The sequence below is a fragment of the Tenrec ecaudatus genome, chromosome 5 (assembly GCF_050624435.1).
Source record: "Tenrec ecaudatus isolate mTenEca1 chromosome 5, mTenEca1.hap1, whole genome shotgun sequence".
Lineage (NCBI taxonomy): Eukaryota > Metazoa > Chordata > Mammalia > Afrosoricida > Tenrecidae > Tenrec > Tenrec ecaudatus.
This window is the reverse complement of record NC_134534.1, coordinates 115,447,164-115,460,186: the sequence shown is the minus strand read 5'-3', so window position 1 is coordinate 115,460,186 and position 13,023 is coordinate 115,447,164. Positions and strand designations below refer to the sequence as shown.

General features: G+C 36.2%; 1 protein-coding gene across 5 annotated transcripts in view; it reads right to left on the bottom strand.

The window, feature by feature from the left end:
* The window catches only part of NAA35 (N-alpha-acetyltransferase 35, NatC auxiliary subunit), a 106,252-nt gene that overhangs the window by 77,781 nt on the left and 15,448 nt on the right, over positions 1 to 13,023 (bottom strand). For all 5 annotated transcript variants that reach the window (XM_075549859.1, XM_075549861.1, XM_075549860.1 and 2 more), the window contains exons 3-5: positions 12,316 to 12,349; positions 3,326 to 3,440; positions 2,445 to 2,519 (exon numbers count right to left, since the gene is read on the bottom strand). In XM_075549859.1, the coding sequence (XP_075405974.1) occupies positions 2,445 to 2,519; positions 3,326 to 3,440; positions 12,316 to 12,349 (224 nt within the window). The remainder of the gene's footprint in view (positions 1 to 2,444; positions 2,520 to 3,325; positions 3,441 to 12,315; positions 12,350 to 13,023) is intronic.

The window sequence follows — 13,023 nt, the reverse complement described above, 5'->3', positions numbered from 1 at the left end:
TGGCTATCAAAAGATATAGTGACTGGGGTCTTAAAAGCTTGAAGATAAACAAGCAGCCATCTAGCTCGGAAGCAATAAAGCCCACATGGAAGAAGCACACCAGCCTGTGTGATCATGAGCTGTAAATGAGATCAGGTAACAGGCATCAAAGACCCAGAACAAAAAATCCTATCAATGTGAATAAGGGGCAGTGTGGAGTGGAGACTGAAAGCCCAAATGTAGACAAATAGACATCCGCTTACAGAAGGGTCACAAGGAAAAGACGAGTCAGTCAGGGTGCAGTATAGCACCAATTAAACATACAACTTTCCTCTAGTTATTTATTACTTCCTCCCCCCACTATAATGACCCCAATTCTACCTTACAAATCCTGCTAGACCAGAGCATGTACACTGGTACAGATAAGAGTTCATAACACAGGGAATCCAAAGATAGAAAAACCCCTCAGGACCAATAATTAGAGTAGCGATATCAAGGTGGGGGAGAAAGGGGGAACCGATCACAATTTTCTACATGACACCCTCCCAGGGGGATGGATAACACAAACATGGGTGAAGAGAGACAGTGGTCAGTGTAAGACATGAAAAAAATTAATAAATTATCAAGTGTTCATGAGTGGGACGGGGGGGGGGGGGGGCCGGGTGGATGAACTGATACCAAAGGCTCAAGTAAAAAGAAAATGTGATAGGAGCTGTACGAGGTCCCAATAAAAGGATTTAAACAAAAATTTAAAATGAAGGTAAATAAAAAATGTAATGCTAGTAGTTTACAGTTAATATATGCATGGATTTATTCTAAAGAAAATGTGTTTAAACTTGTCTGTGCTATCAGTAAATTGCTACAGACAACTTTTCTCAGTGTACCTTCAGAACAGAAGGTATTTTTTGTGTCCTAGGGAAAAAGAATTGCGATCAAGGTTAGCATCAAATTTCTGATAGAACCCAACAAAAGAACATTTTAAATGGATCAAATTGTTTCAAGGAGAACCAGGAAATCTGAAAGACAAATTCAAGTCACAGAGGTCAGCTCATATGGTTATGGTCACTGTTTTAGGGACCCTAAAAGGGTAACCTTGAGAGTTTTGGGGTTTGTTTTTTTGTAAGGACACACGCTAAAGCGAAGTTATAAGGAAGAAATTTTAACAAAATAGTAAGCTGCATGGGTGAGAACAAGGCCAGGAACGTTGTACCAAGGAATGCACCTGCTGCTCATACATACCTCTAGCATAAAAGGACTGCCTTCCACATTAAGAATTTCATTCATAAACCTTAACCCGCCCTGGTCTTAGGTCTTCTGACTTCTTTGTTATCAAAATTCAAAGAACGTTTAAAAGGGACATATTTTGAGTCCCTCTAGGATACCAGGAATACCAATTTAATGTGGAGTCTGAATTAAAGAGCACACAATTCTTTGGGAAAGAATTAGAAAGATATAAATGCCATGTAGATGGTAGACCTAGATAGCAGATATGTCAAGTAACAATGGTTCCAGATTTTTTAGTATTCTGTTTAATAAAGATTACTATGATTTTTATACCAGTACTTTTTGGCTTATCTTTATACATATAAAAGCAAGTACTTCATACATATTTGTCAAATAAGTGAATGAGCACTTGCTTAATTTTCCTTGTTTAACATCTGAATAAAAGATATTCATAGTTTGCATGTCTGTCATGGGTTAACAGTTTTGTTTTTTTAAAAAGGATGATCAGAAAATAGAGAAAATGTATAGTACAAATAACCATTTTTCCAGAATTGAATATCATTCTATAGGGTAACAAACTATCCAATGTATATAACAAAAAAAAAATCTGCACAGAAGAATGAAACAGGTTAGTGTCATTTACCCTAGATTAGAGGGGGGAGGGAAATCTCTCTAAAGACAATCCAGGCATCCTTTGTTTAAATTCCATGTTATTTCATGGAACCTTCTAATTACATACTTGCTTCCTTCAGAACCATAAGAAAAGGGTCCTCTAGACAATGACTATATTATCTTTATAGGAAACAAAATATTCTACAGCTAGAAAATGAGAACCTAAAGTCTCCTAGATGGGGAGATAAAATGCTGTTTCCCATGACATAAATTGGCCTGACAATCATTTTTTTAAAGAGTTTTAGTGAAACATAATTAGTGTATCATACAATTCTAATATATTAAGAAAAGTTATGCAACGACCAACTTTGGAACATTTCCCTCCTTCTTGTACCCACTGCTATGGATTCCCCGTTCCCCCTCAATGTCCCCCTTCCATGGGCTCCCTAGTAATTATTAATCAAGTTACTGTCTTCCTAGATCCACCCATGGCCTGATAAATCTTATGCCCTTTATAATAGGGCCAGGATAACATAGCCTAATATTCAACATAGTATGCATTCTTTTAAATTAGAAGGTTCGGGTACATCACAGTTTTATTATTAACCAAATCGTAATTCAGCACTTACCAAACAGCAAAAACATGTATCCATGATCCCTATTAATTCAGGCAAGGTTAGATCTTTAATTTTAATGGTGCCATCCTAAAAAGTGAGAGGAAAATAAGACACATAAAAAGAAATTTTCTAAAATGTAGTTTCTATATACATTTTGGCTTTCAAATATATTTAAAAATAACAATTCCAAAAACTTATCTCAGCACCTAAAACTATGATACCAAATAAACACAGTATTTCTAAAAACAATATATTTTGAAAAAGAAAAATCAATCTCTGTCATTTGAAACAGAATAAAGGCCTATACAGATAAATGAACAAACCAATACACATTTTTAAAGGCACCTAAATTTGTTTAAAATATTGATATTTTAGTGATTCTCAGTAGTGTGGCAGTTATTTAATGATGTAATTTAGTAGTCATGAAAGGATGCATTAATCTTTCATTTTAATATAAGGCATATTTTTGCAAAATGCCCTTGTCTTTGGAGCCTGAGAAGGGAGTATATACTGCTTATAAATGTTGCTCAGTCACCAATTAACCAAAATTTTAAATTGATAAAATATAAAATCAAATTCCTCAGCAGTAAAAACTTTTAAATTCTTAGTATATTTCAAATATATTACAATTTAATCCCTGATATTTGTACACCCTAATGTATTTTTTAAGTAATGAATTAAAAACATATTTATGGCAAGTTTTTCATTAAAAACCTCAAATTATTTTCAGGATTGAAATAGAAAGACAAAAGTTAAAATGAATTCGTACAATTACACCTGGCAAATGTTTTTAAGGATGCCATAATTCAATATATGGTTTGATTTTCATTATTATACTTAGCATATAATAAAGCAAAACACAAAAGAAAATACAGAAAGAACAAGGTAACTACCTTGATAGATTGTTCAAAATTGAGAACTTTTCGATTAACTTGGTTTCCAATCATGCCAGCATCCATCTTGGGATCCATCATTTCAATAGCAGACATGGCTTCAAAAAGACCAAATCTGCAAATAAAAAATTGTCCCCACAGATTGTTTTTAAACCAACAAGTTTACTAGGACTCCTCCAGTAGTTTTTTAGGGAAAAAGAAATAGCTCTGCTATATGATGGATTTCACTTTGTTTTACTTAAATCAGTTTAGCCAATACAATAATGAAAAATAATTCAGCCCTAATAAAATGTAAAAGAAGAAAAGAGAAAAAAATGATTAGGGCAAAGACTATACAGATGTGCTTTATACAAATGATGTATGTATATGTATGAACTGTGAAAAGAATTGTATGAGCCCCAATAAACTGTTAAAATAAAATAATAATAATAATAATAATTCAGAAATATTGATGGTCTGGTATTTTGGCTAATTAGCTATAAAAGTAGACAGTTGTGATGCATTGTAGACTGATATTAGTAAATATATCACTAAGATATATTTCAAGAAATAGGAGAGGAAAAAGAAAAACCTGAAATAAGACCGGGATGTGCATAATCTATTGATTCCCTATTTTGCTTGAATTCTTCATAGAATTCTACTTGTTACTTTAACACAGTGGGGAAACATCTAGTCTGCAGGCCAGTATAAGGCTCTAGGACTCGTCAATGCCAGCTAAGGTCACATACCTCCCCAGGGAGAATCCATTCCAGCCATCACATTCTCTAAAAAGCACACTAACTGCTGCAGAGTCAATTCCGACTCATAGTGACCCAATAGGACAAAGTAGAACTGCCTCTGTGGGTTTCCAAAACTAACTATTTGCAGGAGTAGAAAGGCCCATCTTTCTCCTGTAGAGATTCAAACTGATAATGAGTATGGTCTGAGAATGATGTTATAAATATCCAAATATCCCTTAGCAGGAAAAAGAATAAAGCATTGCTTTCAAGAAAAAAAAAAGCAGCAATAAGACATCAAAGAAAGCTTTGAAGAGACAACTTGCCTTTCCCTGAAATCTTTCTAATACCCTACAGCTTACATTTATAAACTACTCGGACAATCTGACCACAACAATATTGTTGAAGACAGCTCTGAGCTATAATTTGACGCAATGCTAATTAAAACACAAACACTAGTTTTCAAAATGCCTGTCAATTTACAAGAGAAAATATGCAAGAAAGGAAAAATCCTGGAAACAAATTTATTTTAAAAAATGGGCTAATCAAAATGCAAAGATTAATATAGGAATTATGTAAAATAAAAGACAAATCGCAAACTAGTAGGAAAACCATGAATGATGTTGGGATAAATAATAATCTGGAAAAAGTTAAATCGTTGATTCACATCATGTGAAAATATAAATCACACATTTTAAGTTCTAAACCTCACACAAATACAAAAGTCTTCAATAATTTACAAAGAAGTTATAAAGGAAATAAATGACAGCATTAACAAATGTATGTAGTTTTTTACAGTTACATACAACAATAATATGCCAGAATAAAAACACTGACAATAACCTAGAAGAAACATTTTAAATATGTTTGTAAAGGGTAGTATCCAGATTATAAAATGCAAATAAACAAGGGCAAATAATTTAAAGAAAAACAGGCAATGAATATAAACAAACAATTCACAGAAAATATAACTGCTAAAAAATGGGAAAAGTTACAGAAATGACATTCCAAAAACTCACTGCCATCATGACCCTATAGGACAGAATAGTACTGGCACTTTGAATTTCCAAGAATCTTAACTCTTTATGCGCGCACAAAACCTCATCTTTCTACCACAAATAGGCTAGTGGTTTCAAACTGCTGACCTTGCAGTTAGCAGCCCAACAAGTAAACACTACACCACCAGGCGTCCTCAGAAATGGAATTAGGTAATGAAAAATATTTTTGTTGTTGTTTTCTTGACTTTGAGATAGGAATAATACATGTATATATCTGGTAAAATTCTCAAACACAGTCAATGAAGTACAAATTAATATTTTTAAAGGAAAGTTGGCTCAATTCACTGAACTAGAAAGCACTTTAAATGACTAATTTTATATTTGGCCTTCTATCCTAGAAAACTATTTTCATATGTACATGGGCAAACAGGTTTGTATTAAATTAAATGTTTATTTTTTTCATGTTCCAAAGGAAAAAAAAGTTGCTATCTAAACATCCATCAATAGAAATACCACAGGATAAATTATCCAGTTTACAAAATACAATTTAACAGTTAAAATGGTCATGGTTGATCTATTATACACTAACATAAAGAGATCTCTAAGATATATTAAATATGAAAGGGATTTAAGGACAAATAATATCACGTTTGTGGTAGGTGCCACTGAGTCAGTTATGACTCATAGTGACCACATAAACCCATTTATATCTTTTTTCTTATAAATGTTTATTCAAATATGTGTATTTATTCATAAACATCTTTAATATTATCTAGAAGGAAATACAACAATCTGGTAATTTTTAATAGTGATTAAAAAACTACATGTTATCAAGTTAACTCCAGTTTATGTGTATCAGAATAGAACTATCCTGCACATGGTTTTCAACAACAAATTTTTCTAAAGTAGATAACCAGACCTCTCTTCTAAGACACTTCTGGGTGAACTTGAACTTCCCATCTTTTTATTTGCAGCAGAGCAAGCTGTCTATAACACCCAGGGCATCTAGATAAAGATAGGGAACTAGAGAAGAAAGGATGTGCTGGAGAGTTTTGCTTCCTCTCTAATGTCTTAACTTATTTTCTATTTGTACTTACATCTCAACTTTTTTAAAAATGTTTTAATGGCACAATTGAATCCATAAATCAATTAGATATTTTTCTTAAATGATAAAAACTGCTGCAGAAAACACTATGGCGTGCAACAGAACAGCAAAGGGAGCAGAGAAAGGAAGTCCTGAGGGAGTACCAACAATAGACTTTGGGGACAGGGAGTGGCACCCCATCAGATTCCACTGAAAAACACTCCTAAAGGTCAACAAACAGACTGTGAACTATTTACAGGCCTTTCTCTTTTTTGGGGTCAGTTTTTTTGTTGTTGTCATTGTTTTCTTTTGTCGTTTTGTTTTGCTTTCTTGTTTTTTGTACATATTATCTCTGCAGGTCTATCTAGATGAGATAGGCTGGATAAACAATCTGGAGGAGAAAACAACAGGACCAATGGTGGAGGGGGGGGCAGGGGAGAGGGGGAGTTAGGGGAAAGGAAGTGGTGCTAACCAACCCAGGGACAAGGGAACAACAAGTGATACAAAATCAGTGGCAAGGGGGGGTGTAAGAGTCCTAGTAGGGATTGATCAAAAGCAATGTAACTGAAAGGAATTACTGAAACCCAAATGAAGGCTGAGCATGACAGTGGGACAAGAGGAAATAAAGGAAAAAACTAGTCATAGAGGTCTAAATACAGGCATTTACATACATAAATATATTTATATATGATGGGAAAATAGATCTATGTGCATATATATATGTGTGTATATATATGTTTAGTATTAAGGTAGCAGATGGGCATTGGGCCTCGACTCAAGTGCTGAAGGCAAGAACACTTTGTTCTATTAAACCGGCATTCCATGATGCTCACCATCCTGACACGATAACTGAAGACAAAATGGGTGCATAACCAAATAGAAAGTTGATGGTGTCCAGCTATCAAAAGTTATAGCTTCTGGGGTCTTAAAGGCTTGAAAGTAAACAAGTGGCCATCTAGCTGAGAAGCAAAAAAGCCCACATGAAGAAACATACCAGCCTGTGTGATCACAAGGTGTAGAAGGGACCAGGTATCAGGCATCAAAGAACAAAACATCATATTATTGTGAATGAGGGAGGGCAGAGTGGGGATCCAAAACCCATCTGTAGGCAACTGGACATCCCCTTACAGAAGGGTCGCGGCGACAAGCCAAGCCAATCATGATGCAGTGTAGAAACATGAAACATACAACTTTCCTCTAGTTCTTAAATGCTTCCTCCCTCCCCACTATCATGATCCCAATTCTACCTTACAAATTCGGTTAGACCAGAGGATGTATACTAGTACAGGTAGGTACTGGAAACACAGGGAATCCAGGACAGATGATCCCATCAGGACTAGTGGCAGTACCGGGAGGGTGGAGAGAAGGTGGGGTAGAAACGGGGAACTGATTACAAGGATCTACACATAACCCCCTTCCTGGGGCACACACAACAGAAAAATGGGTGAAGGGAGACATTGGACAGTATAAGATATGACAGAATAATAATAATGTATAAATTATCAAGGACTCATGAAGGAGGGAGAATGGGGAACGGGGGGTGGGGGAGAATGAGGAGCTGATACCAAGGGCTCAAGTAGAAAGCAAATGTTTTGAGGATGATGGCAATAAATGTACAAATGTGCTTGACACAATTGATATATGTATGGATTGTGATAAGCCCCTAATAAAATGATTTAAAAAAACTGCTGCAGAAACTGTAACGCACTGCCATCAAGTTGATTCCAATTCACAGCAATTCTATATATAGGGTTTCTGCGACTAAGTCTTTATGGGACCAGCTGGCCTCATCTTTCTCCTGCATAGGAGCTGGCAGATTTGAATTGCTAGCCCTGTAGTCATCATCAACAGTGTCACCAGAGTTCCTTAGAGAAACAAACATAGTAACCCTATAGAACAGAACAGAACTGCCCATGTGGGTTTCCAAAGCTGTAAATCTTTACAAGAGCAGAAAGCATCATCATTCTTCCGTGGAGTGGTTGGTGAGTTTGAATTGCCGAGCTTGCAGTCAACAGTCCAGTGCATAACAGTGATGGTTAGGTTTTATGTTAACCTGAGGCATCTGTGGGAAGGCATAGGTGCAAGCTAACCTCTCAATCAGGATACAACCTAATTAAATATCCTTGGGGTGTGGCCTATTTATATACTCCTATAAATAGCTGTGGAGAACTGACCTCTACTGCGGAGTACTTACTCCTTCCTGCTTGCTTGGAAACTGCTTCCAGCTTCTGGGGCCAGCAGCCCATGTGGCCTACCAACCCTGGGAGCTATTGTTGCCCTGCCCTTGTTCCTGCCAACCTTGGATTCACGTTGTTCTGCAAGACCAGCCTGTTATCTCCCAGCTTCCTATTTCAACAGTCATCCACAGGCAGTTGTGTGAGTCTGGAGGGTCTCAAGTTAGTACCTGTCAGCCATGGACTTGGACTGTGCTGCTTCCTGGGTACACATCTTTTTCTCAATATGAACTTATTTCGTATACATACGTGAGTGTCACTGGGTTTGTTTCTCTAGAAATCTAAGTTAACACAAGAATCCATAGACTGCCAGAACTCCTTTGAAGAAACTATAGTAGCATTAAATGAGCCATTTCATTTTATGCATTCATTACATAATTATTGAGCATCTACCATTGCAAGACAGTGTTCCAAGCACTGGAATACATGAATGAACAAACAAATCTGCCTGTTTCCTGGGACTTACATTCTCAGGTAGAAACAGACAACAAACAATAAAGATTAGCAAAACTATATAAAGTTAAATTATTCATGCTAGGAAGAAAAGAAACAACAGGTTAGGGAAGAGACATAGATTGGGAAGAATTATACAACTTTAAAAGTTGGTCAGAGTAAACTGCTGGAAATCACATTTCCTGGCCTGAATCTAAAATCTTGTAAACATTAAAGATGATCGGTCCTTCGAGCAGTTCTTGATCAAGCTCTCAACTGCCACTTAGCCGATTCTGACTCCCAGAAATCCTGTTAAGACAGAATAGAACTGCTCCTTTGCATTTCCAAGACTGTAAATCTTTATAGGAATAGAAAGCCTCATCTTTCTCTTTTACAGTGGCTGGTGGTTTTATAACTCCTGACCTTGTGGTTAGCAGAACACTGCACAATGCACTGTCATCAAAACTATTTTTCCGAATTCTATAGGGATTTGGTTTCCTGTAATGTTATGCCTCATCCAAATGATGATCTACACTGGTTCTCAAAGTGTGGGCTCCAATCATCAACATTACCCACCTAAGCATGCTAACTTGTTAAATATGCAATATTTCAGGCCCTATCCCAATCAACTCTGTTATGGACAAAGCCCTCTAAGGGATTGTGGTACACATTAAAATATGAGAACTGTTATTTGAGGTCCTAATTGCCTCCCCATCAAAAGTCCAAATTTGTCCACTTATTAATTTACAACTTCCTATTTCTAACCTTCAAAATTGAACTTGGTCAAAGTATTATAGAAACTGAGGTAATATATTCTCCTAGAAATATAATCAAGCATTTCTATTTATTTTATCATTCCAGACAGCCTCAACTTTTATCTAGGAATTTAGTGATCTCTGGTCATCAGCATATTACATATGACATACAGCAAATACCTTTTCTGCAAGAAATTCTATAACCTGCACATATATTCTTAAGGAAAATTTTAGTCAGTATCACTAGGTACAACCCTTTCATCGCATAACTAGGGCTAGTAGCTTCAAAATAGCTTATGAAGGTTAAAGATATACATATGATTAGATCTTGAGAGGATATTTCTTGTTCTTTTGTTTTTAAGCTTCAAAATGTAAAATTACTGAAACTTAAAGGACTATGCACATGAGCGAAAAATGGTTGAAATACTGTATTATACTCTTATGGTATAAAGAATTAGTAAACATAGCCCTTCTAGTCATGGTCTTGGTGTTTTCCACACAAGGATTGGGTAGGACTATGCTTACTGCTCATACATGTAATTTGTGATTGTTCCATGAATCCTTGCTTACATGCATAGTTATGTATGCATTTATATACTTACAGCCCCAATGAGAGTGAGCTGTTATGTTAATGAGGCAGAAGTCAGGAAGCATCTTACTAAAGGGTATAACTCAAGTCACTATTTTCACTAGCCACAACATTTACCACACTTACACAAGTCAGAGGAGTTTTACTTAAATTTATGGTCTGCATCTAATACCACTGAACACTCAAAGCTCTTTCTTGCTCTGGATCCTGCACCCAGCTTGTAAACATCTGATCTTTAATTCTTGGGACTTTCCAATTCTTGGAAATTTGTCATTTGACTTGCCAATTTAGGTTTGTCATACCCTGCAACATGTGAGACGAGAGAAGCCTCTAGTGTGATCCAAGATGTGGACTTGTTAGCCACCATAACTTAGTGAGGCATTTCCTTGAGGGTGTATGTGTTCTGTGATATGATGCATCGAATTACAGAGCCCAAAGAGGAAAAGTACCTGAAAGGAAAGTAGCTGATGTAGAGATAAAGAAGCGATATAGTACTTTGGAAAAGTTGGACATTTGGGACATCTTTAACCTCCATCTCATAGAAACCAGTTTTGTTTTGCTCCTTCTAAGAGAACTAAATCATTAACTACTTAATGGCATTAAAATACTTGCAGATCCCCAAGAAATTCTGAAAATAGACTTTGGACTTCAGAGGCAGGGCTTAGCACTGCATCCGACCCCATCAAAAAACATTCACAAGGGTCAGCAGACAGACCTAGAACTAGTCATAGGCTATTTTTTTGTTTGTTTGTTTTGGGTTTTTTTTTTTCATGTCTATCTATATATAGGACAGGATAAGCAGTCCCGAGAAAACAAGGAGACCAATGGTTCCGGGGGGAACAGAGAGGAGGAAGTAGGGGAAAGGGAGGGGAGGGGATACTTAACAAACCCAGGGACAAGGGAACAACAAGCGATCTAAAATTGATGGTGCGAAGGGCATATAATGCCTAGTAGGTTTTGATCAAGTGCAATGTAGCTGAAAGGAAGTACAGAGAGTCGAATGAAGATCGAACATGATAGTGGGACAGGAATAAAGTAAAAGGAAATAGAGGAAAGAACTAGAAGGCAAAAAAAAATCAAAAGCAAAAGACATCTATAGAGGTATAAACATAGGCATATACATATATAAATATATTAACATATAAATATGTAACAATAGGAATATAGGTCTATGTACATATATTGATAGGTAAAGTATTAAGGTAGCAAACCAACACTGGGCCTCTAAAGAACCCCCTCAATGCAAGAACACTTTGTTCTAATACCTGGCATTCTGTGATGCTCACCTTCCGGATATGATCACTGATGGCAAAATGGGTGCATAAGCAAATGTGGAAAAAAAGCTGATGGTGTCCAGCTATTAAAAGATAAAAGAGTCTGGGATCTCAAAAAGCTCGAAAATAAACAAGCAGCCATCTAGCTGGGAAGCAAGAAAGCCCATATGGAAAAAGCACACAGCCTGTGTAATCTATGAGGTGTTGACAGGATCAGGTACCAGGCATCAGAACACACCAAAAAAAAAAAAAAATTCTATCGGTGTAAACAAGGTGTGGGAGTGAAGCAGAGACTTAAAATCCATCTGAAGACAATAGGACACCCCCCTCACAGAAGGGTCACAATGAAGGGATGAGTCAACCAGGGCACAATTTAGCACAGAGGAAACACAATATCCCTGATTCTTTGAGGCTTTCTCACCCCACACTATCCAGTCCTATCTTTTAGTTCTGTCTAGATCTGAACATGTACACTGGTACAGAAAAGAGCTCACAACACACGGAATGCAGGTCAGATAAACCCCTCAGGAACAGATATGGGAGTAGTAATATCAGTAGGGCAGGGGAATGTGGAGGGAAGCAGGGAGAAAGGGGAACCTGACCACAATGATCGACACATAAGCCTCCCACCCCCACCAGAGTGATGAACAACAGAAAAATGGGTGAAGTTGATTCAGTGGTTGGTGTAAGATATGAAAACAATAGTAATTTATACTTTATCAAGGGGTAAGCAAGGTAGGAGTGGGGGGGTAAAAAGGGGGGGAAAGTTGCTGATAGCAAGGGTTCAAATAGAAAGTGAATGTTTAGAAAATGATGATGGTAACATATATACAAATATGCTTGATACAATGATGTATGGAATAAGAACTCTAAGATCCCCCAATAAAATGGTTGTAAAAAATACTTACAGTTTATCATGAAGCAATTCTCCCAACTTTAATTCTGAAAGAAACAAAGAGAAAAACTTTGTGAATTAAGCTATCTTTATATTCAGCTTTTAATTCTAGGAGAAAAAGCAAAGCAGTAATGTGCTACCATTACTTTAAAATTCATTTTCAAAGTAATGGTATTATTTCTACTCAATGTCTAATGTATTCTACATAATAAGTAAATACTAAAGTTACTAGATACTAAAGGTACTATATATTTTATGGTTTAGGAAAAAAATGAAACTACTTTTCAGAGTTAAGTGTGACTCAAAGTGGGTCACAATACTCCAGTCAGAATTATCAACCTCATCGCAAAAGAAAAACTTCTAAGCAAACTTTTCCATAAAACTAATCACTATTTCTCAAGTTGTTTTTTAACCAAATAGTCTAACATTCTATTCATTTTTTCTTCTAGGAGAAATGTAAAAATCGTTTTAGAAAATTTAAAGGATTTTAAAGGAGAGCATGAACATGCATTGATATGGTTCCAGAGTCTAGATTGCAACTGATTGCAACTAACCTTTAAAAAAAATCTACAATCTATACTGTTAATGTAATATTAAAGAAGAATATCCACAATTATCTAGAAAGACTATTAAAATATTCCCAGTAGGTAGGGGTAAGGTAGTGAGAGAAGGGGAAAGAAGCCGTGGGGGAAGGGAGAAAGTGGTCATTGTAAATATGAAG